General features: G+C 39.5%; 1 protein-coding gene across 2 annotated transcripts in view; it reads left to right on the forward strand.

Moving 5' to 3' along the window:
• The window catches only part of arhgap36 (Rho GTPase activating protein 36), a 78985-nt gene that overhangs the window by 34456 nt on the left and 17998 nt on the right, over positions 1–26531 (forward strand). For both annotated transcript variants that reach the window (XM_085264034.1, XM_085264043.1), the window contains exons 2-3: positions 6234–6390; positions 21186–21254. In XM_085264034.1, coding sequence (XP_085120160.1) covers positions 6234–6390; positions 21186–21254 — 226 coding nt within the window. The remainder of the gene's footprint in view (positions 1–6233; positions 6391–21185; positions 21255–26531) is intronic.

Below are 26531 nucleotides of genomic sequence, written 5' to 3' on the forward strand. Positions count from 1 at the left end.
CATTTTCTCCTTTGTAACTTTTCCTTGGACCTGAACAGTTTCAAAAACCCTGCTGTATGTCAGCCAAAAAGTTTTTTGGGATTCAGGGATAAATCTTGCTTTTTCCGTCTGATAATTCGACCCTGCAGGGGTTTAAAATCGTGGGCAATTGCAGTATATTATTCGTGGCTTTATTAATACACATTGCATTACAGTTACATACACTCTAGTTTTCAAGTATTCCCAGATGTTTGGTTGAACAGGAAATCAATAGTTGTCTCAGCAAATAAATAAGCAATGTTATTATGTTAATGGAAACAATTAAAATGTTCTTGTAATTCAGGAAAAATGAACCACCTCCTCACCTCCTGGTAATGAATGAGAACGAGAGGCAGTATTTATCTTTGCCTCATTTGCACAGTTTGGCCAAGAAGGTAGGAGGTGGGTGGGGGGCAGAACAAAATGCTGAGGTTAATGATGTGCACGGCGAGAAGCACCCAAGGGAGAGATGACTATACACAAAACAGCAGCGTGGGGGGGGAGTGAAAAGCATCCGAGAGCTCTCACACCATGTTTCTTACTGTGTTGTGTCATCAGACGGGGGCACAGCATCAGAACAAGGTTATATGACCTGCTTTTAAATGCAAACTCAAAAACGGGCCCAGTTTTAGCAGGTGCTGCTTTGAACAACACGTCCTTCATTGCAGTGATCAGTGTCCTGTTTGATCTGCTGATTTGCTTCTTTCAAGCTCCGCAAGGTCTCATCTCTTATGTGTTTATCTGTGTACTTTGTGTAAAATAGTCTTGAGTTTAGAATACAGTGATTTCTAGTTAGTTTTACATCAGCGAAATTTTTGTATCACAAGAGGAAAAAGAGCACAGAGCCAGACATGACACATTTCCCACACATTATTAATGAAAATAAAATTGTATCTGTAGCCGAGTGACTCAACATTTACCAAACCATTCCTGACAATCTTTACCATAAATGATGGACTTTTGAAACATTCATTGCCGATTTGATGTAATCAGAACATCGTGAATAGCAGCGCTCACTTACTGATTGTAGAAACGCTGGATTGTGGTTGGTGAACATAATTGTTTTAAACTTGGTTGAAGCAGAGTGAGATTGTTTAACACTGGGGAAGCAGACACTGGGATCACAGCTGGTAATAACAGGGTAGATGCCAAAATGTAGCCTCCGAAGATTACAAAACATTAACTTGCAAAAGTTTGCATATTTTGGTAATGTTAGCCACAATGATCACCCAGATATTGGCAGCATTAGGGGCTTGAATTTAAGGCAGCTCGTCTTGATTTTCAACTTTCACCTGGACCCACGTGAGCTGAATAACTCACATGATGTCTCTGATGTCTCACAAATGATTCATAGCTTTCCCCTGTGACTCTTAATGACTCACAGGATGACAGAGTGGGTCAGACGTTTCCAAGGCGAGATTGCCAATAGGGGTTAATATCAGGCACTCTGCATGAACTTCTAGAGTTTTTGGTAGTAGTGTCCAGTCGAGAAGAAAAAGACTGGCATGGTATTCCAAACCACTGACCTTAACAGCTATGGGAAGTGCTACCGTAGTAAAAAAAAAAACCAAACAAACCAAAAAAACAAAAAGGAGAAACTCTAATGGTTGCAGAAGCAACCATTAGAGTTTCTTCCCAGTGAACGAATCTCAGTACTTACAGTTTACATCACGGGCATGAATGTCATGGTAATTTGGGGTTTTTAATGACTTCTTTGAACTGTTCTTTTTCCAGGGTGGAAAGAGTATACATCTTTCTGACTTTAGAAAAACAAGAATTGGTGTGCAAAAGTATTTGGGTGTATTTTATCTTTTTTATCATCTTCTTATGAGATTTGTTTTCTTTCTATGGACAATAGGTCATAGGAGATTGATTTAAAATACATACCGGCTCAAATAAATACACACACTCACTTAAATCTTTTAATAAGTGGTGCTGAAGGACCTACAATGTCTTTTAACTTGTCAAGGCCAAGGCCTATAACCTTCTCATTAGTGATCATGATTGCTACAACAGGTAACTTCTCTTTACTACCATAAAAAGAATTTGTTTGACACTCATAGGATTGACCAATACTCGGGACGATGGAAAGGTCCAAGGCCACCAAAAAGCCCAAAATACCAAAGATTTGGCCAAAGGTGCAATACTGAGGTGCAACTTGCTAAGAGACATTTAATCAATTATTAGTCGGGATGTGAATGTATTTGGGCCTGCATGCATACATTTGAACCTGTGTAGAGAAAATCCAAAATAAATTCAAACTTGTTCACCAATTCTTGTTTATTTTATTGATTGATTGATTTAAATCATCAAAGATGTATGCTGCACAGTCATTCCACCCTGAGAAAAGAACAGCTTGTGTTTAAACTTCTGAGCACAACTGAAATTGTTCATGAAAGCAGAGATTGAGATATGCTGACCCATCCTGAATGTGTGGTGAGACCGTTCAAACATCCACCAAGAGAGAAAATACACATAAGGTATAGGTTTAAAAACTGCTCATGAGATATGACATTTAACTTAAATGTCATGTCTAAAGTTTGGCATTTCATACAGCAGACCATATTCCCTGTGGTATTGTTTTCCACTGAACCCTGCTGCTTTGAGTGAGTCCATGTTACCAGTTTTAGAAAATGTGGATGAGGCCTCAGCGCTCTTTTGTGGGAAACTTTCATCATTCATCATTTCACTTTCACCACAGCCTATTTGTCTGGTTGTGTTTAGCATTAAGAGCAAAGTAATTTTGTCCAATCACGCTGTGCAGTCTGCATTTAGTCATGAGAAAATCATGCACACGTGGATCTGTTTCCACACTCCCGTAGTGCACAGCGAGACCTTCAGAGAATAAAAATGAAAAGATAGCATGACTGAACAAAGCGAGAAGACACAAGAAATAACACAACTGTGAGAAGTGTGAAGTCATACTTACTAAATATTTTTATGTATAAAAGGTTGTCATAAATGTTTATATCAACCTATCATACGAGCCTTGAACTTGACCTCCGGGTACAAAGATCCACTTTATGGCACTTTTATTGTAATCTGCTATCTATATCTGATAGCGGTTAACATTTGACCACCACAAGCAGCTGTTTTTTGGACACATGTACAAATGTCTGTTGTGATTTAACCACAATTCTCATGTTAGCTGTTGTTTATAACTGTTTGTAAAACCTTACTAGACCAACTGGCATGCATCAGCAGCATGCTAGTGTTTTATGGGAACAATTAAAATCCATAAACATAATATTAGTGGTCTTTTTCTGGACTGGAAAATAAAAAGTGGGTTGGGTCTACTAGCCATTTCATTTGGGGCTAGCTCATGAGCACCATATGCTACACCCTGAACTGCAGCCAGTTTCTTTAGACTGCTGTGGAGTTATTAGTACAAAACAAATTTCACAGCAGTTGGTGATGTAATCACAACCTTTAATCTTTTGATTTGTGTTGCTGAACAAAACTATTCTTATCTACAAAACAATCCAAATTTGGAGGTCAGGGAGGAGGAGGGTGTGGATGACGACTAGGTCATCTCAACTTTGATGCTATGTTCCGGCTTTTCACGAAGTTTCATGAAGTTCAGCTTTAGTTTGGGAGTTGACCGACAGTTTGTCAATTTTTTTTTAGAATAATCAGCAGAGAAACATATTGTCACTAAATATGATCCTATTAGTTAATAGTTTTTCAGTATAAAGTTCTTCTCTTCTACATTTTTTGTCATATTTTACTTTTTCCTTGCTAATTGTATCTGACACCTGTGGAGAATATTATTTCATCCAAAGTACTTTAAATGTTTATTGAATACAATGCATAGTCAAAGTCTAAAGTGGGGTCTTTAGATCTTTTTGGCTTAGGACCTTCTTCTCATGTTTCGGATCTCCTTTAGTTTTTAACAAAGAGACGTTTCCCTACAAACTTCCCATGCGGTTTCATTTAACCACACGCCACAAGAATTTGAGGCACAAAGATGTAAAGTTATCCCATCTGGACGTAATTTTTACAAACTAAAAGATTACAGAAGTTGGCACAATCCTCCAACAAGAGTGGGGAACCTAACCCCAATGTGGTGAACCAGAACAACCATTGGCATCGTGGCAAACAGAGGTGGTTTGAAGTCACCTCAGATCATAGAAGTAAATCAACGAGTTGCTAAAGACAGTTTGGACGTATTGGTTACTTGATTTGCACAGTTCCTATACGCTTGGGCTCTCTGAAAAGTCGCACAGCATGCATATATTAGAAACACATGCTTGTCTGACAGGGTGAACGGGTTGTGGAGCACAGACTTAAGATCTGGAATGAGATTGTATGCTTCTTATTAACCTGCGGCCGCTTCATCCCTCCATTAAACACTCCCCCCATTACCCCTCCGCGCTTCCTCTCAATATTCACCTGATATTGTTTTTCCTGTTTTCTTAGCATCTCTTAAAATCTCTTGATTCTACCATTCTTCTTCTACTCTTCATCTCCATCCTTATTTATTAGCTCTGTGATTTAGCTCCTTGCCCTCCTACTTGCTGCTCGGTGAGAATCTAGTAGAAGGTAAACCGTGTTGAGGTTAAAATTGAATGTTCTCCACATTTCCAAAGAGAAACTGGGATCAGCCCTAACACTTACAATGCCTTCAAAAGACTTTAAGCTAATTCTTAGCTTATTCGATCTGTGACTGTGTCTCAACCACTGAAATGTTTACCACAGCAAAGAAGTACTTCTTAACACTTTGGGCCTTCAAGTAAACTAAGGAGCATGAGAATATATAGTGTGTGTACAGTGATACGTTACAATGTATACCATCTATGACTTTGTGTTTAAACTGTGCAGTTCAATCTTACCACCTTACAGAGATAGTAGCATTTTAATATTTTGGGCTTCAAACTGTTGCCACAATGGACAAAAAAGCCTTACTTACATTAAATAATACAATAATAACCCTAACCCTTAAGTTTAGGGAAAAAAATCACAAAAATGTGAAAACTGCGAAACTTGCTTTGGGATGGATTTAGAAGTTTCCCTCCAAGTTACCTGAAAATGTAAAATTCCCACCTTGAAATAGTTCGAAATTGCTAGGGCATTGATAGTGTGGTGAGTTTTTGAATATTGTTTCAGAAGATAAATATTTAAATGAGGAATGGTGAAAACTCATTTTTAAAAGCAGATTTAATTTCCCTGTTGTCCATTCAAGATCAGGTCCTGTTTGTACACTGTTGTATAATCTTAATATTTTCCAGCTTTAGCCAGTGCTCGCTATGAAGATGTTTGGCAGCCTGCTAGAGAATTAAGGGGGTATCTAGGCTCTAAGCAAAGATAGATTTAAAGAAATCGGAATACCTTTTGATTAATAACATTTTATCAATATGAGATACAGTAAAGCAGGCTAATCTGGAGTTGCAGTTGGTAATGGTTACTTCTTATAGTACTTCCATTTATTGATGCACCAATATTATTATCATGTTGCCTTCAAGCAGAAAAAAGCTGAAAATGTTTGTAGATTAAACCTCACTAAGTAAAACAGTAGAAATCCTTGATACAGTGTTTTTAATTTCCTGTTTTGTTTTTTCTTTTTTGTATGAGTTAGAAAGGGTTATTCTTCGAAATTACTAAAGTTGAGTTATTTTTTTTAATCAAGCAGTTTTATACCAAGATTGGCCCCAATAAACCTTATAAACAGGCTCATCTAGAGCCACAGAAGACTTAGTATAAAATATGCAATGTAATTTAGGTTTGTTGTTATGACAAATGCAGGCTTCCTGTGTTAAACTTGTGGATTTCCCCCTTTTTTAAAAGGTCAGGTTGTGTCTGCAGAGATTTAATGAGCTTTCACTGTGCAAAGATCTCAAGGTCAACAGACAAAAAGGGCATCACAATAGGTTTTTGTAATAAAAGGCTAAGAATAAAAATAAATACAGGCTTAAGACTAGTGAAAACAAATGAACGCGCTGACTTTTTTGACAAGAAACATGGTCTCTTTCTTTATCTTGTTACACAGTGATAAAAGCAAAGCTCACAGCTGAATTCTCTGTTTTTGCTTTTGAAGATTTTTTTTGCCTTTAAGTAGTTGATGGTTGGTTGGCAATGGTCAGAGATTGCATGTCAGTGGAGATTTTTGTTTTGTTTTTTTAGTTTGAAGACCATCTGGTACCTGTTGATTAATGGCTTGTGTTTCTATAGGTATTTTTGTGTCCTCTGTATCCTTTAACCATCTCTTTTCTCTGCAGGGGGATCACACGTGGGCCACCATGTTGGGACAGAGCGTGCGGTTACAGCCAGTTCCCATCCAGAGCCTATCGGAGCTGGAGCGAGCCAGGTTACAGGAAGTCGCTTTGTACCACCTGGAGGAGAGGGACCTGGACTTCAAGATCAGCATCCCTAAAGGTAAGGGGGAAGGATAGAGATGGTGTTTCTAAAGGATCTGATGGTGGTTGAGTGTAAACTGATTTCTTAACTCGATTCCTCAATATTTTCCAAAGTACTTCCATTTTTTATTAGCACTCATATACTACCTTTATTGATTTGGAGGCTCGAATATTCAAGATTTTAAAAAAAAAATTGTTAGTGTAAGGCATACATATTTGATCTTTACCCGAAAGAATTTGGACTGATGGAATCTGGGACTAAACAAAAATGGGCGTCATGGGAGTTGAACCTTTGTCTGCCATATCATCCTGAGTACTGGCCTATTCATTTATGCCCTCTGTAATGGGAATTTGTTTTTAGTCTGTATCTTCTGACTTGTTTGAACTACCCTACTAACTCCTGAGGCACTAAACAGAGGACATCCTGGGCTTTATATTAATATGTCATGTGTTTGGGTGGCTTCTTTTAGCTCCAAAGAGGCAGGAAATCATAAATAAAGTTAAATAGGAATATTCTTTTGTCCTTGGTTCCCAGGAGGATATAAAAGTCTTGAGGATTATCCTTCTTAGTCACATCTACCTCCTTATTACCTTGGTTTCATAGTATTAGGTTTTACTGGTTTTGAGGCATCAAAGGATTTGGTTTGATTTTTTTAATAAAAAAAAGCAGCATTATTTGAGTTAAAAGACACCCTTCGTTACATTGACCATCATGGAAGGATAACCTGTAATTTCTGGGTTTCCAGGCTGCCAAGTCCTACATCGGCTTACGTTTTATTGGTTTACTGAAAATGGGCAACTTTAGAAAAGCTAAACTATAAATAGTAAATAAGTTACTTAAGTAATTGTGAAACATAACAAATAACCCCAATCTGAGAGAAAATCAGTTTCCTCTGACACATAATTGAGAATGCTGTTAAGTCACATGCGAAAGTAATTGTTTGGAAATGGGCCTAAACTTTGTGTAACTTGCATAGACATGTGATAGCCAGAGTTCAAGTGTTGCCAGAGTATGTTTTGGGTTTCTGTTGATTTCTGAAATAGCATTTAAGTTGCAAATCAGTTTTTAAATTTGGCACAATCCCCTGTAGGGAAGGCAAGGAGGTAAAGACACTTCACCCGTTGCCTACTGGTGGTGGTCAGAGGGCCCGGTGGCGCCAGTGTCCGGCAGCCTCGCCTCTGTCAGTGCGCCCCAGGGTGGCTGTGGCTACAATGTAGCTTGCCATCACCAGTGTGTGAATGTGTGTGTGAATGGGTGGATGACTGGATATGTAAAGCGCTTTGGGGTCCTTAGGGACTAGTAAAGCGCTATATAAATACAGGCCATTTACCAAAGGTTTAAAAACATGAAAAAATGCTATGTCCGACCATTAAATTCATAGGGACAGGGCATGATAGTTACTCCATTACAATAGCTTCCCAGAATAGTGAAACTGATGAAGGACAACTTTGTTTTTGTCACCATTGCTGCCAATTTAATGCAGTTAAATTTCATTAGTCAGTCTTAGTGGTGAGGCGGATTGGTCGTCATGAGGTTTGAGAATAAAAGTTCACGATGACCTGGTGAGTATGGCGCCAGTTTGGTTAGCCACACTCAGCCAAACTTAGACTGAACTGCCCTAAAGCAAAAACAACAACTCAGTCTGCCAGGGGAGCCATAACAGCTTGTCTGTGAATCTGAGGAATGAGCATAAAGCAGGAAGACATTAAGGATCATCTGGAGCGGAATCCAGGGTGTCAGATTGATAAGGAAGGGGAAAGGGAGGCAACGTGATTTCTGTTAATTGACTCTTTATCTCAAATAGCATTGGATAGGGTCATGATTTGTCTTTTTTCCCACCCTAGGGGTGATGATATGAGATAGCTGGGTAATATTCACTTCTTAAACCACCGACCAGTACTGCTGTTTCCAAGTCATAGTCTAGCTGGTATTGTTTTGTTTCTGATTTTAAACTTGTGCAGCTGTCCTGGTGTGAGTCATTATGGCAAAATGTGCTATGGGAGACACCTGTTGCAGCAGGAACTCCCACAATTGTGGACGAATTGTTGAATGTTAATACAATTGATTTATGCAGTAGTGTTGCATAAACACTGCTTTTACAGGGGTGTGGGTTTTCCAGATATGGCTATTTAGTTTTCGTGTAACAATGTAAAAATGGTGACTGATGAAGCATAGGTTCAAATGTCAGCACATTAACAGGGGTTGTAACCTGTGCGTTGTTGAGATGGTCATTGTCGTTCCACCAAGTATGTGGCTAGAGACTTGGCACACATGTAGTACACCTTATGGGTTACTTGTAATTTAATGAATTAGTTCTTCCAAACTATACATGACTATTTGATATTTGTGCATATATATTTCCATTTTCACTTTCTCACGATTTCGTTCCCCGCCCTCATTTATACCTCATCCTCTTCCTTGACTCAAACTTCCTCTCCTGAACTGACACATAAACACGCATAAATATTTTTATTTGTTCCTAATATTGTGGCAGTTACTTCTTTTCAGCAGATGTGACGGCTGAAAAGAAGCCAGCTAACCAACAATAAAAGCTGGTTATAAGCTAACATTAGCTAATGCTAGCTAACATTACCTAAAATTATGCCAGCTAACGTTAGGCTCGAGTAGCTTAAAAATCACACTTTACCTCTTATAAAAAGTTACATTCTCACATTGCATCAGTTTATTGAGTGAGTATCCGGATACAATAAGGTTTGATCTATTTCAAAGAAAGTTTCACCAGTGCTGGCTAAAAGCAGCTAACAGTAACAAAAACAACAGCTAACAGCAGCTCTTAGCAAGAGAAAAGTTAGCGACTCACGTCAGTATCGCTGTCATCAGACAGAACAAAAAAGACATGGACACAAATTGTTGACTAATGGAAACATTAGACTGACAGGCTATACTTACTTACAGAGGAAGGTACCCACTGTGTCAAGGGTTATGGACTTGAATTGGGAGGAGTAAGAAAACCAAATTACAGTGCAATCTGCTGTACACTGACATGTACTGTTGATATTTTACAAACTGTATCTGAACTGAATTGTAAAGGTGGTGGTGAAGGAGACAAAGTGATATAGCAGTGTTTCATGTAGTTTAAATTAATTCTTGCCACACTGAGTTGCCCAAATTCATGTTTTGGTGGTGCTTGGTTTTCTTAGTCTTACATCAGACCTACATGCAAATCTTGTGTACCCTTTTGAACTCTGAAGGACTCAAGCCATCTAATAAAGTGGGCTAGATTCACTAATAAACTGCAAATTCCTCACACACCTCACAGATTGCAGACCAGGAGGTTTCCTCTTGTGTTTATTGAGGCCTAGGGTCAGTGAGGTCAGGAGGATCACTGGGGCTGATGCTGAGGAAATATGGAAATATTCAACTGGTGTCTTTGTATGATCAGGATCTGTTGGTGGCTTTTCGCCTGTGAGACCAGCTGGTATGTAAGCCTCTTTTCTCAGACTCAGAAGCTCTCTTCCATACTACTGTTCTCTTGCAGGGTTATTAACCCTTCAACCTCCTCAACTTTGACTACGTCACTGATTGAGGCTGGGTATACTTAAGTTTTCAAATAAACAGTGGAGCTCAATTATATCAAGGGCTTTACAATTCCCCTTGAGTATAAAATTTACGATTGGGATACGACCACTTTACTTCTGCAACTTTTCACAATGCATGCATGCACCAAAATGGGCCTACAGGCCCTTGTGGAGATTTTTTGTAAACAAAATTCCTGTGTTAATGAAAAAAAAAGAAGTGTAATTTAATTCACCTTAATTTCATGCCTAAAATTATCCAAAGCACGAGTGGGGAATTCATTTTTCCAATGGCCCACATAAGAAGCTTGGACTGTTGTAGAGAGCCGCACTTATCTGAGCGGCCCTCCACAACAGTCCCAGTTTCTTACAACATAATAGGACTATTTAACTATTTACAATCCACACATGAATACATGGGGAAAAAAATTCTCCCATTTTCTGCGTCGTTTAAAGTCCCATGAGGTTTTTATAGGTTCCACTACATGAGACCTTCTGAATTAGCTGCTTTAACTTGAGCATATTTAAATAAAACACCTGCATTGCCCTTTTTACCTGCAGGTTTTACACTGGCCTCATGTTCTAGCTGTGATTCAATCTTCACATAAACGATGGATGTGGCTGCCTGAAAATCGCCATAAACGTAAATTCTGTGGTTGCCAAAACAAACCCAGCTGCACAGAAATATAGACAAAATCATCTCTCTGCCTCCTCGCCCTTCATCTCAGTAAACTTTCTCAATGAGTTTACTGTCTCAGTTGTTATTTAGTCTTATTTAATAAAATATTTGTTCATTTAGTAAATTGTGGTCACTATTAGAATGAAATAGAGGAAAAACAGGATACGCAAACAGGTGCATCTAACGATAACCAAATGGCTAACTCTTGGTTGGTCAGATTCAAAAATGCCCAGCATGAGATTTTCTGTCAGGATCTCTTTATTCATCAGGAGACATCAAGTGGCAATCTTTTAAAGTCTATTGACTGCATTGGAGAACTGGTAACACCAGCTGCACTATCTTTTAATATTCACTTAACAAATAAATATGCTCAAATATATGATGTATGATTTCTTTTCTCTAAATGGATCGGATTGAATGCTTAAAGTTTGCAAGGTGTCAGTTCTCTTTTCTCATTAAATTTGCCGGTCCGTGCTGCAGCTCAACAGATTCAAAGTGTGCCTTCTAAGTTGTATTTTTTTTTTGTTTTCCTCACTCATTGTTTGTAGCGGTGACAACATAAGGAGAGAGGAACCCAGCACTGGACAGAAACGTTCAAGACGTCTGTGGATGTTTAAACTTTCTGCATTTGACTGATCTACAGAGTTCAGGACCTTTTGTTGGAGGTCTTTAGATGTTTAAATCAGCTTTAAAAGTTTCGAACGTGTGGGTGTTTTGGTTGTTCACCGAAGTATCTGGGTATCTGTACATACAAGGCTTTGTTTGAAGGTCTAGTCGCTCGCTAGATGTCCACTCTCTGGATGTCTGACAAACATCTGAGGCATCCAAAACAAACTCAAAGTCTATTTCTTTCAGCAGCTCTTTCGGATTTTCACACATGTCCAAAATAAGTATGTGTGGTGGAATTTAGTGCGAAGACGCCCTGGAAACTTCTGGCTTCAGGCAACACATATTGTGATTACCCTTGTAAAAAGAGGACATTTTTAGCTATGTTTAGCACAAGATTAAGCATCTGTAAGTGAACTTCTATGTCAATGTTTTGCACTAATATAATGGAAATTTGTCCAGTAATCTTTTAATGATGTTGTGACATAAAACGCTACTTTTGCTCATCTAATGGTATCATTGTTGCTCTGTGGGATCTTGTTTAGTCTGTCCAATGCTCTGTTACAAATTTATTGGCTTCTCGCATTACTTAAAGTCTCACAAGAGAGGAACCTTCGTAACGCATATGTTACCCATGTTGTGAGTCACGTTTTATGCCCTTACAATGTAAATACACTTTAGAGTGAACACTTGTTTTGATATTAATGCTCCAAGAAAATCTACTTTTAGCAGACAATGTTTCTAATGTGTCACACATCCTGTGAGACTCCCCGTGCTCCGTGCTTTTGGGAAATCTTGTTCTTCTCTCTTGTTCATATGTGTGTTTGTCCCATCAGGTCAGGGTTCAATTAAACAGTAACGTTAATGGGAAAGATGACTAATTCACTTTATACCATATGTTTTCTTACTTGTTTTTGTCCCCCCCACCCCCCCGTGGTGATCACTACTATCATGGTAGATGTCCTTAGCATATGTGATTTTAATGCTCCAACATAAACTTCACAAATATCCCACGTGGACGAAATAAACTTGGCTGCTTTAAATGCCTTGTGTTCCTGAAAAAGAGCCGGCTTTGATTTAGTGATGTTGTAAACAGCAGACTCACTGACCCAAACAGTTTCTTCCAAGATACGTAAACCCAGTGAGAGCGAGACGGCGTGCAGCTTGTAAAACAGCTCACATTCATACTTTCCTTGTTTCTTTATGAAGTCAACTTTTTGGTTAATGAGCAGCAGCAGATGTGAAGAACTTAATTAACCGGAGAGGTTTGTGTAAGAAAAGCAGAACGTAAATCGATTATTTAACCTAACAGACTGTTTTATTTGTAGTAAATGACCATATAAGTGCATGTGTAAATGAACTAAAAGCTCACAGTGTATATATGCCTAAAGGTGACGTAATACAGTTATTAATACACTTAATCTGGAAAAAGAAAACCGGCTGCTGCCATCTATGAAAAACTGTGACGAGCTTAGAAAAGCTCATTTTATTTGCCTTAAAAATGACTCCTTCAGCTCTCACACATCTCAGTCACCAAGATTCTCTAAGCTCCAAATTGGATCAGTAAAAGTTAAAATGGCTGTCATTTTTTGTGTCCTGTGAGACAGTTTCCTCGGCCCGTCTCACAGACAAAGTGCTCTCTGAGTAAGTGTGGGAATATTCCTCCTTGGTTTCTCCCCTGGGCTGTAATCTCTCCAGGCCACCCAGTCTATTACAGTCTCAGCATCACCTCCCGTTGCGCTCCCTCCCTCCAGTCCGTCTTTTGTTGCTTTTTTTCCCTCCCCATCTCCGTACGTGTTTTCATTCCTCGCGTTTCATCTCACTTTTCTCTCTATGTGCCCGCTCCCTTTATTCTCTGGGTGCTTCATCCTGCTGGAACTGAAGGACAAATCGCTCCCATAAACCTTCTCCAGTGTGCTTGTACAGTTTGTATATATTCCACTCTCCATTTATTTTCGTGTGTGGCCCCCGTATGCAGGTATTTGAATGTTGTATGCATCACAAGTGTGGTTTTTAGTTTTGCTGGCAGGGTCCAAGGAATTCTTTGTGAAGTGTGTTGGTACTTAAGTGACAGATTTTTCTCTTATTTGGTGTGGTCTGGAGTTCATTCTCATGCCCTGTTTTATGAGTCGCTGCTCTGCAGGGACTGCAAACTAACTCTCTCTCCAAATAGACTCAAGGACAGCTTTTACAACAGGGCAATAGCCCTGATCAATGTAAATAGCTGACCTGACTGGATACCTCCCTGGACTTTTTAGGGGGAGGTAACAATGTTTAAAACGATAACAATAATATTTATATTTATAACAAGGTGCAGTAATAATTAATGTGCAATAATAACAGTGTGCAATACACATACACTTATTCTTCTTTTTTATACTAAGTTAATATACTGTGTTGTGTTGTTTGTTACGTTGTGATGTGTCATATCGTGTCGTGTTGTGTTATATGTAGTGCCGACGTAGGACAGTTTTTCCAATTTCATTGTACTACTGTACTATGTATGACTGTGCAATGACAATAAAGAGTTATCTTATCTTATCTTATCTTATCTTATCTTATCTTATCTTACTTCCTCTCGTTTTCCTTCTTTTTCTTTTTTGTCCTTTTATTACTTCCCTGGATCATTTCAGTCTTAAAACTCTTGGCTTTTTACCTGTAGTTGGATTTGTGCTTACGATCCTTAAATATTTATTAAACCAGGTGAGCGTCTTTGAGATGATGATTTTCTAGTCAGGTATAGCAGCAAGATATAAAAAGTTATGCATTAAAAAGAGTAAAAACTTTCAATGCTTTGATAATCTGAAATATATGAGCACGGGCTGCTTCACTGGTTACTCATTGTTAGTACTGGGTTGGTCCGCATTGGACTTCAGAACTGTCTTAATTCAACAAAATGCTGGAAACATGGAAACATTGACATGACAGAATCCCACAGTTGCTGCAGATTTATGGGCTGCACATCCATGATGCGAATCTCCTGTTCCACCACATCCCAAAAGTGCTCTGTTCGCTTGAGATCAAGTGACCGTGGAGGCCATTTGAGTACAGTGAACTCATTGTTGTGTTCAAGAAAGCAGTCTGAGATGATTTGAGTTTTGTGACATGGTTTGTTATCCTGCTGGAAGCAGCCATCAGAAGATGGGACACTGTGGTCATAAAGGGATGGATGTGGTCAGCAATAATACTTAGGCTGGAGTTTAAATGATGCTCTGTTGCCTGATAAAACATCGCCTCACTAGCCTCAGTTCTCTTTTCTTAGTTGACAGGAGTTACACACTTTGTGGTCTCTGCTGCTGCAGCACATCCCTTTCAAAGTTTACCTTGTTTCATTTTCAGAGATGCTCTTCTGCATACCTTTGTATGCACAAGTAGTTATTTGAGTTACTGTTGCCTACCTTCTTATCACCTTGAAGCAGTCTGACCATTCTCCTTTGGCCTCATCAGCCACCACCCATGTCTAAATGCACAGAGCTGATTAGCTGATATTTGTGTAAAGGAGCAGTTGAATAGGTATACCTAATGAAGTGGCAGTATATAATGCGCATACAGGCAGTCAGTGTAATTAGAGAGACCTGTCACCATGGTGACCACGGTGACATGTAGCCATGGTCATGTGACATGGGTGTTTTTAACCACACTTTGGAGCATTGTTTGAAACATCTATCAACCCATCCCCAGTGTCAGTTACTTGCCTCTGTGTTTCCTGCTTATGTTTACGTTAGTTTTGTATTTGGTTCCTATGCCTGCAACACATGAAAAAAAGAATACCACAGAGTAAAACATTGCTTAAAGTATGGGCTGTTCGAGGCAATTGACTCATATTATTGCATATTATTGCAGCCATGTTCATTGTGCATGTATGATCTGATGATTTTTAAGGCTCTAAGAACATAATTAAGCAAACCTAACAATCGGCTAACGCAACAGCATCTGTCCTGCCAGTATTGTTTCAGTTCAAAGTCACAGTGGTATTACTCACAAATAAGAAGTTAAAAGAATTATTTTACCAGAAGTCTCGGAGTAGATGGGAAGGATTCAGTGGTCCCTTGGCCCCCTGCATCCGGTGCACTTGATCTCAGGGGCTGCAAATATCAGTCACAGCCAAAAATGGTGAAGAGACAAACAAACAACAACCAAAATGGGATAGTAAACTGGGGTTAGGAGATAAAATCCAAAACAGTAGCCATGCATCTGTTCATCAGTAATAAATAAAGGTGGCCTGTTTAACAATCAGCTCAGACAAACAGTGTGACGTTGAGGTTCTGAACTTCTTAATCAGCCAGTCATAGATTGTAAAATAGATCTGGCAGAGGTAGCAACATGCATGAAATGTTTCTGGTTGTTCATTAGGCCTGCAGGAGATTTTAGATACCTGTGATTGACATTGAATGCATCATTTTCCTTGATTTCCTCCGTCAAACATCTTCAGTCGGAGCGCAGGAAGGTAGCAGAGTCTTTTAAACATCAAAGCCTGGGCTGTTTATCCCCTCTTTGTTTTTGTCTTGTCTGTCACCTTATCTCCCTGTGAATGTGCATTATGTAATCATACACATGTACATGCACACACTCATCAGTAGCAGATCAGCCTCAGCTGGATGAGGCATGCGTTCAATGGGAGGGGCTGTGTGCTTTGGAAATAAACTTTAATTTCCTGCAGTCATGAGAATTTGACCTCTTTATCCCAGCAGCACACAGCAGTCTTCATTTGCTCCCTGCTACTTTCATTTTTTTTCTTATTTTTTTTGATTAAAGCAGGAAAAAAGAGGGAAAAGAATGTCCGTACTTTAAAGTGCCGCAAACAGGCCGGGCAGCATTACTTGCCATGAAGGTAACAGCAGTGATTCCTTAATAGGGAAAAGGTCTGACTTTGAATTAGTGATTTCTAAACAGCAGCTTTGCTAAAGCAAACAAAGGCTTCGTCCACACAAGCCAGAGTGTGAGGCTGTAGAGTTCCTAAAAATAAAAAATATCCCACTTGTAACAAAACATACACACCGTCAGATTTTCTGTTTTGGGGATGTAGTTCACAGTATTTTATTAAAAAAGTGCGAAGAGGAAGTAGAAATGTCAGCAGTGGTTGTTTTTCAGCTCTGACTGAAGTTAAGGGGAAAAACCCAGGCAGGGTAAACATTTAATCAGAGATCTTCCCCCAAATTATTAGGTACACTCAAATGTTTGCATTGTCAGTTTTATGAAATTTATGAAAATGAGGTTTTACATCTATCCAAATATGAGCCAAGACCTTTATAGAAAGTGTAGGAGTCTATACAGTCTTTGCATTACAATATAAAGCACCTTAAGGTAACTGAAATGGTTGTTTTTGTCTTTTAGTTGACATAGAGTTTAAACAGAGGTTGTTTTTTTTTTTTTTTTTGAAGAAATACTGTCAGGAGCCAAAAAGAAAGCTGTATAGCAATCAGCTATCATGTATTAAGCTAGCTTGCCAGTGTAAGTATTAGGTGTAAAAATTTAAATCGGTAAACAATCAGTAATCTTGACTATAATACGATGATTTCATTTCTTTTATGAAATTACGAGGCATGGTGGGGGGTACGATCGTGAAGCTTTACTAAACAATATCTGTATTTTGGTCACAAATACATTTATGTAAAATATATTTAAAATGTCAAAATTTAAATTGCATGAAAAAACAGGCGCGTAGTCGTACTGTGTCGCCTTAAATTGAATTTTCAAGGAACATCATAAATCTTTTCTCCATCCTTTTTTCTCATACTAAAGTAGATTTCAGTCTTAAAATCTTTTTTGGCAGAGCTCATTTTGTGTTTTGGCATTTTTTTACAATCACTTATTATCTTCAAAACACTTTTCCTCGATTTATTTACCTCTCTTTGTATCTTACTTATAGATACACACATGCAACAACAAATCTCCCTTCATCCAGCATGTCAAGGGCCATTAGACAGAGTGGGCTATTCCAAAACACTAAACAGACTCAGTCTATTGAAAAGGTTCTGCTCTTGTCTTGGAACTGAGGAAGAGGTGAAAGCAGAAGATAACAAGTGAGATGAAGAGGAAAAGAAAAAGTAAATGTCGTATTGAGGGTGAGCCTGATTGGTGGTGTCTGTTTAAAAGGACATATTACTTCCATGATCAAGGTTATAAGTATGGATTTAATACATTTATACTTACTCCACCACATACCTTTGATATACCAGCCTGGTCTCATAAAATATTCATTAAAATATATCTGTGAAGGTTCTCAGTCATCCAGGTCATCGTAGTCAAAGGAGCTTGCAAAGAAAAGCGTCTGGACTTCTTTAAGTTGCTTGAAGACGTTTCACCTCTCATCCGAGAAGCTTCTTCAGTTCTAAGGTCAAATGGTGGAGAGTCCCAGATATAAACCTAGTGGGAGTGACCCCCCACAGAGGGACAAAAGGACCCCCTGATGATCCTCTAATCGCCTGAGCCAAGGTGTGAAACTGGGCGTGGGTCCCAATCAGCCAGAGTTTCGGGTGTGTTCATTGTGAAACCTGGCCCACCTTATCATGCGAATTCCTGAGGTCAGATGGCCCAGGATGTGAGTGGGCGTTAAGGCGTCTGGGAAGGGATCTCAAAACTGGATTATAGATGGCAGAGAGTTGGTGTCGTAAACCCCCGCCTCTGTTCAAAGATGGTCGCTCACAGTGGACATAGATGGCTTCTTTCACTCCTCTTTCAAACCATCTGTCCTCTCTGTCCAAAATGTGAACATTGGCATCCTCGAAAGAGTGTCCTTTTTCCTTAAGATGCATATGGACTGCTGAGTCTTGTCCTGTGGAGGTGGCTCTTCTGTGTTGTGCCATGCGCTTGTGAAGTGGCTGTTTGGTCTCTCCAATGTAGAGGTCTGAGCATTCCTCGCTGCACTGTACAGCATACACCACATTGTTAAGTTTGTGTTTTGGCGTTTTGTCTTTCGGGTGAACCAGTTTCTGTCTGAGCGTGTTGCTGGGTCTGAAATACACTGGGATGTCATGCTTGGAGAAAACTCTCCTGAGTTTCTCTGATACACCGGCTACATAGGGGATGACAATGTTGTTGCGTCTGTCCTTCTTATCCTCCCTCGCTGGTGTCTGATCTTCTTTTCTGTGCCTCTTTGCTGACTTTAAGAACGCCCATTTAGGATAGCTGCACGTTTTGAGTGCTTCCTTTACATGTGTGTGTTCCTTCTTTTTCCTTCAGGCTTAGAGGGAACATGTTCTGCCCGGTGGTGTTGGGTCCTAATTACTCCAAGTTTGTGTTCCAAAGGGTGATGGGAGTCGAACAGGAGGTACTGGTCTGTGTGTGTGGGCTTCCGGTAAACTTAGATGTTGAGTTTGCCATTCTCTTCAATGTGCACAGCGCAGTCCAGGAAAGGCAAACAGTTGTCCTTTGTGTCTTCCCTGGTGAACTTGATGTTTTTATCCACAGCATTAATGTGCGCAGTGAAGGATTCCACTTCTTGTGTCTTGATTTTGACCCAGGTGTCGTCCACATATCTGTACCAGTGGCTGGGTACTCTTCCTTTGAAAGAGCCAAGAGCCTTCCTTTCCACTTCCTCCATGTAAAGGTTGGCTACAATAGGTGACACGGGGGAGCCCATGGCACAGCCATGTTTTTGTCTGTAGAAGCCTTCGTTGTATTTGAAATATGTAGTGGTGAGGCAGAGGTCTAACAGTGTGCAGATCTGATCGGGTGTGAAGTTGGTCCTGTCCTCCAAGGAGCTGTCTTCTTGTAGTCGTTTTTTGACAGTCTCCACGGCCTCCGTGGTGGGTATGCAAGTGAAGAGAGAGACTACATCAAAGGACACCATGGTTTCATCTGGATCCAGGGTAAGTTTCTGGACCTTGTCGGTGAAGTCTCTCTTTTCACTTGCATACCCACCACAGAGGCCGTGGAGACTGTCAGAAAACGACTACAAGAAGACAGCTTCTTGGAGGACAGGACCAACTTCACACCCGGTCAGATCTGCACACTGTTAGACCTCTGCCTCACCACTACATATTTCAAGTACAACGAAGGCTTTTACAGACAAAAACATGGCTGTGCCATGGGCTCCCCCGTGTCACCTATTGTAGCCAACCTTTACATGGAGGAAGTGGAAAGGAAGGCTCTTGGCTCTTTCAAAGGAAGAGTACCCAGCCACTGGTACAGATATGTAGACGACACCTGGGTCAAAATCAAGACACAAGAAGTGGAATCCTTCACTGCGCACATTAACGCTGTGGATAAAAACATCAAGTTCACCAGGGAAGACACAAAGGACAACTGTTTGCCTTTCCTGGACTGCGCTGTGCACATTGAAGAGAATGGCAAACTCAACATCTAAGTTTACCGGAAGCCCACACACACGGACCAGTACCTCCTCTTTGACTCCCATCACCCTTTGGAACACAAACTTGGAGTAATTAGGACCCAACACCACCGGGCAGAACATGTTCCCTCTAAGCCTGAAGGAAAAAAGAAGGAACACACACATGTAAAGGAAGCACTCAAAACGTGCGGCTATCCTAAATGGGCGTTCTTAAAGTCAGCAAAGAGGCACAGAAAAGAAGACCAGACACCAGCGAGGGAGGATAAGAAGGACAGACGCAACAACATTGTCATCCCCTATGTAGCCGGTGTATCAGAGAAACTCAGGAGAGTTTTCTCCAAGCATGACATCCCGGTGCATTTCAGACCCAGCAACACGCTCAGACAAAAACTGGTTCACTCGAAAGACAAAACGCCAAAACACAGACTTAGCAGTCCATCTGCATCTTAAGGATAAAGGACACTCTTTTGAGGATGCCAATGTTCACATTTTGGACAGAGAGGACAGATGGTTTGAAAGAGGAGTGAAAGAAGCCATCTATGTCCACTGTGAGCGACCATCTTTGAACAGAGGCGGGGGTTTACGACACCAACTCTCTGCCATCTACAATCCAGTTTTGAGATCCCTTCCCAGACGCCTTAACGCCCACTCACATCCTGGGCCATCTGACCTCAGGAATTCACATGATAAGGTGGGGCCAGGTTTCACAATGAACACACCCGAAACTCTGGCTGATTGGGACCCACACCCAGTTTCACACCTTGGCTCAGGCGATTAGAGGATCATCAGGGGTCCTTTTGTCCCTCTGTGGGGGGATACTCCCACTAGGTTTATATCTGGGACTCTCTACCATTTGACCTTAGAACTGAAGAAGCTTCTCGGATGAGAGGTGAAACGTCTTCAAGCAACTTAAAGAAGTCCAGACGCTTTTCTTTGCAAGCTCCTTTGACTCATTAAAATATAATTAATTAGTTCGTGTTCATGTACACAAATCCAAACGAGTGCTGTTTAAAGCCTAAATCTAATTTAATGTCCCAATGAAATACTTCTTTTATATACAGGGAAGCAGACGAGGACAGTCAATACACCAATCAGGTTTTAAAAAACCCACCAGAAAAGGAAAATTCATAATTATTCATAATCAGAAATTAGTACATTAAAAATTGTGACAATTTTACATAATGCTGTAACACTGTTAGAAATTTATTTAGTTAAAAATTTTAAATGCTGGGTTTTAGATACACAGTTTTTTGGGGGGGTTAGTGTTCTCTCCGTGGGTCATGAAACTTGTTCTGAACTTTGTAACTCTTTCCCTGATCAACACACATCATATTATAAAAAGAGAAAAAAATCTAAAACTAATAGAAAAATTACAAAAACTAAATAATTTTCAGAAATAAAGACTTTTTTCTATTTAATACAGACTGCTGAAACAAAAAGCAAATCTACAGTGGAAATGAAGTAAAACTAAACTAATTCACTCTATAGTAAGGAGTACACAATGGATGGATGGATGGTAGTATTTGGGTTCATGTACAGATAAAAGCTGGTGATGGGCACATCTCATTGATGTACAACAGTAACAAAAGACAGACATCCCAGACCGACTGTGACACAGACTTCATTGTTCAAACTAAAGCAAACACATACTTGAGCACCACAAACTGTATTGACTGTGACCTTTTCTTTCTTCCCACAGAAACTCACAAGCGAAGAAAATCTCTGCGCAGGAAGTTTGACTCCTTTTCAAAGGAAAAAAAAGAGCGAGGTGAGTTCATGAAACCCCAAACCATAGAATTGGGTAAACACGATCCCGTCTGCGGCTATAAACTGTGAATGTGTTTCCCCACAGGCTGTTACGCTAAATATTATCATCAAACACAATGTCCCTTCTGTCCGCTGAAGCTACATAACCACATACACCACTGGAGTCCAGTGGCTTTTACCACCACTAACCACTAATGGCCACACATACTTGAAACACTGTTTAAAAAGAACGAGTGGATCAGGAATGAACTCTAAATCCTGGAAGTTTCACTTAGCTGGTGCTTCATTGTTTTTATAACCGCAAGTGAATAATGAATGAACAAACTGCAAGTTTAACTTCTTTAGTAGAGCTATAAGTATCATCTACAATATGTTTGGGATTTTTTTTGCAACAAATGATTACATTTAAACCAAAAACACAAAGAAACTAACAAAGTTAGACTAACAAAATGAAGAACCCCATTTGCACACATTATTTTTTATAATTGTGTTTTTCTGGGTACAAACAAAGTGGAAAAGGGATTTGAATCTGGAACTTTTGGATATTATGGATTGGTTTTTGGATCTTTGATCTACATTTGTGGCATGTGTGCTTCCTCACACCCCTCTTTTGGAGTATTTAGTTAAGTCCATGAAAGCCTGCTCTTTTGAGTCTGAGTCCACTTGGCCTTCGGTGTGAAGTAGTATGAAATCTGATTATTTTTGCCGGATCAGATATTATCCAGTTCTAAACGTGATTTCCATTCTCAGCAGAAATGGAGGAAGGTTTCATATTTCTTCAAGCCTTTGAATTTTCTGAGGGGACCCGTGACTTTCTGCTTTGATTTCCTCCACATTTCTTTTGAACTGCCACCTTGCCATTGTGGTTAAAAAGAGTAAAAGATATACAGAGTCTCATCTCTGCAGATCAAATAATACTTTTAATTTCCTGGGGCTATGGTGCTGGCAATCTTTTTGTTAAGCAATGCGATAACAACACTTTCTCCAAGTCAAAGCGTTTGCTGTGTTGGATGAGACGCTTGTATTTTTAACATGCTGCTCTGTTGTTTTTCTTGTAGACTCAAGCCCCGTATTTGGTCATCATTCTCTGCCTCTACTTTTTATTGGCGCTATTCATGCGTAGCACATCATTCGACTGAGATTTTAAAAATTACAGTGCACACTACAGCCTTGGAAACAAAACATTGAAGAGCTTATGGAATAATCACACAGAGGCCTACTAAGGTTTAGACCATTAAGGACTTTTTCATAGCCAGTAATCCAAACCAATCAACATGGTAATGACTAACCTTATGTTGCAGATGGCTCATCTCAGATGTACGAAAAAGTCCATTTTTGGTGTCTCCTCCCTGTTATATGATGGCGTTTGAATGTGCCAATCAAGGACCCTCAGCGTTTACGTTTATTGAAGACAATTTAACCTTCATCCTACCCAGTGCTCATGTTTTTATATTAGTGTTGTCAGTGTTAATCTCGTTAAAATGACGTTAACGCCATAACTGCATTAACTTGGCAAACCTCGGTTAGCGAGTTATGGCGGATCGACCCACGCACGGGGCAATCCACCATAACTCGCTAACGGCGGTTTGCCGCGTTAGTTTATATTAGCAATAGTTTATATTAGTCTAACCAAAGCTCTCCTACTAACCAACTATAACCCAACTTCACTAACCCTCCAAACATCACTGATATTTGGTTTTCCATCTTCATTTACTTCCAGATTTATAGCAATTTATAGCAAAGTTCTAGCTAGCTAGCTGGCTTCCTGTCAAGGCCTCAGTCACACAAACCCAGAAACCAATCAGCGATCATCTTATAACCTCAAATAGGTGGCATAAATAGGTGTGCATTCCCCAACTAGTTAGCAAGTGATTGCCGGCTTTTTGCTGTTTGCGATCAATTTCACACTAGCAACTGCCAGCAACCACTACATAATTTCCTCTGGTAACCAGCAGTTGCTGGGGGGGATGGTGACTGACATTAAGGCCTGTGTTAATAGCACTCAGGGAATACATAATCCCAGAGGAATACACACTTTTTGCTTAACGACCAGTGGTTGCCAGATGTTCACCAACTGGTCCTTAGACCTGGACCGTGTTACTGGGACCAAACTTCTAGCCCCTCTAAACATCATAGATCCTTTTTTTTAAGGATGACTAGATGTTAAAGTTTATTGTCACACCTGGGAGCCACATTAATCTTTTTATTGGAGCTGAAAGAATTTGGACTGTTTTTAACTCTTAATGGTGTTTCACTGTTTGTGTTTATGGAAACTGAAGCAACTTTTTAGACCCTGAAATTACCAATAACATCAGACTAGAGAAGCAGATAGTTTGCTTGTTGAACAAAACAAATTTGAGGCTTTTTGTACTTCTCTGTATTGATTTTTTCATTTCATCTTCTCTTTGGCTTTCTTTGATTTGCTCCTGACCTTTTTTCCCTTCTTCTTGTGTTTTTTTTCCTTCTCCACTTCTTCTTTCATCTTCCTGCTCTAACCCATGTGACAAATCAGATGTTAGCGTGACCTCTCAGAAAAAGATGTTCTCTTTTCTCAGCTGATTATCGCAGCAGGGCGAGATACGAGCCAAAATGCCCAACACTACACAGCACATGCATTGACTGGCTGTCTACGCAGCTCTTTAAAGCCTGCCTCCAGCCTTGTACACACAGTGACTTAGCTCTAGTTAACCCTGCTAATGAAAACACAGAACATTGGGACCTGGCAGCTTTCCTGTTGGCTCTGCTCCTCTACTACTAAAGGCAGGACTGCGTCAAGTAACGGATTACAGAGTGACAATTGTGATCTGCTTGGCATTCGTGTATGGTTGATCATAATGCAGTGAACCAGTAGTTTCTATGTAATTTTCCCAAGCAATAGTTTAAACTGTTGATTCCTAGGAAAATACTTTACAGAGGACAGCCTGTGTTTTTAAAGTCTAATGCTCCAGGAGGTTGGATATTATCACCCAGCTGTTCCTCTGCTAAATATATCCACTCTGTTTTTTTAAGTAACAGATGTTGACCCGAGTACCAGACGTATTTAGGGAGAAAAGAAAAGAAATTCCTGAACTGTAACACTTTGACACAAGCATCTCCCTTCCTGGCAGATTTTTTTTTTATCAACAATTCAGCACATATTAAGACACATTATAAAAAGAGATATTTTGGTTGTAGTTAGTGCAGTGTTTTAAATGATTCTAATTCAGTCTTCTGCTTTGGTGATGGTGGTGTATTTGCTGGGTTTCTATCTATAACTTGAAATTACTCTAATTTTGTTGCTGTTTTTATTTAAGTGAAAGCACACTTGTGCATTGTGTGTAACTGAAATCTGCTGGGCTGATCTGACAGAGTTAATTAAAAAAAAAAAACGTAATTAAATCATGTGTTCTAGTTGACATAATACAATTATAATTAAGTTGTTCTAACAGTTCTGTTTTTGGTGAAGATTCCTCTGTATTCATATTTTGTTTTTCAGCTCTTAACGTTTATTTAACCAGGAGATGGGACTCTTGAGATTTAATATTTTTAAATTTGTGGAGGGATGGAGTGGAGCCAGTAGTCAGTCCAAGATTCTTGCACAAGATCAGCCCAGTTCAGCAACAGTTCAGTCTCTATCTTGTAGGTTTATCACTGATATGTTTCTTATTTGCCTCCTCAGTAAAATCAAGGACTCAGTGAACATCTGCTGAGCTTCTGTCTACTCCCTTCTTTTCTTGCTTTCTCTCAGCATCGGACTCATCTTTACTCACTAGTGTTAACAGTCTGGAAAACCATAGCAGAATTACTATAATGCAAATAGCTAGAGAACTATAGACTTGAAAACTCAAATTTCTTATTTCATATTATTTACATCTGTGTGACTTCAAATATATAACATTACTAGTTAATGAGCCTTGAGCCTTTATGAAAGAAAACATGTAGATACTTTTCCCACTACTTCACAACCCTCTTCTAAACGCTCGAACCTCTTCTAAACGTCTTGCTAATCTGGCTGCCCTTCTGTGAGAAGCAACACTTCCCTGCTGCCACAGATAGCTATTAAATCATCAAGTGTTTACTTTAAACAAGCAAACGCTTCCAGTGCAAGCTGCTAACCCCATCACGGTTGGCTTGTGATGCCAGCAAACATGGCCAAATGTCAGGAGTGACTGTACCTCCAAGCAGACGTCAGGACTCAGGACCGAAGAGTAAGCCCCGGCTTACAGATCAAATACAGCGTAAGGCACATCATCAAAAGGTGACATCTTTTCAGTGGATAAAGCCCGTTCCTGTTGACACGCAATGTTGTGTTTCTTTGTGTAGTGTGTTTTCAGAGAAAATCAGTTTCAACTCAGTGTGTCATAAAATTAGAGGTAAATATGATCATTACTGTTACCATTGCATGCTGTATCATCAAATTATACATGCTTACAAAGCGCTGAAGATTTTAAAAAGTTCCCGAGTCGAACTGTCTGTCAGACCTTGCCATATGTTGGGGTTTATGTTTTACTTCTTTTGGGGGCAACTGTTTACCATCAGCACTTTAAAAATAAGTACTTTGGCGTAATCTTAATTGAGATTTTAGACTCTTAACTAGTTTGACTATAAAAATATTTGTATGACTGATCCAGGAAAAGTCTTTGAATGAGTGAATGATTTGGATTTTTCATGTTCTTTACCAACAATAAACTATTTTAAATTATACCGTACTTACCCATTTTAAAGAGTAAAGATCTCCTTTTTATTTAGTGCCTGGAGGAGAAGAGGCTGTACAAACTGCAGAGTGAATCCTTCACGTAGTAAACAGCTAGCATCTAGTGTTGCCAAGAAACAGCCGATAAGATTTTTCAGCCTAATTTTATCATGTTTATTAGCTGGAATGGGTTGATATCTGTTTAGCAACTAAAAACAAGTTAGAGTTTAAGTGAATGGTGACCTGCTGTGTAAACAGCTGTGTAATACTTCACAATCTGTTGCGCTAATTACCTTGTAGCTCTGCTCTAGCTTGCACATGTGGCCACAAGCTAATAATAGCTGGCAGCTAGTCAGCAAGGCACTTATCAAAGGGCTGCTCACTACAAAACCTTAAAAACAGGTGTTTTATTTATTTTTTTTATTTAATTTAGAGCTTTTATTTAGAGCCCTCTAAACAAATTTAAACAAATCTTCATGATCTGTGTAGTATGTTAACACTATTGGAAGTAAAAGTCACTTGAACTCCAATTTTGAAAACACAACTTTCTTTCTTTCTTTTTTTTCTTTTTTTTTTTATAAAGCTCTGACTCGTATTATGAGTATG

Source organism: Mchenga conophoros, linkage group LG3 (assembly GCF_057382185.1).
Source record: "Mchenga conophoros isolate Kocher_MC1m ecotype Shallow Benthic linkage group LG3, M_conophoros_male_GT1.1, whole genome shotgun sequence".
NCBI lineage: Eukaryota > Metazoa > Chordata > Actinopteri > Cichliformes > Cichlidae > Mchenga > Mchenga conophoros.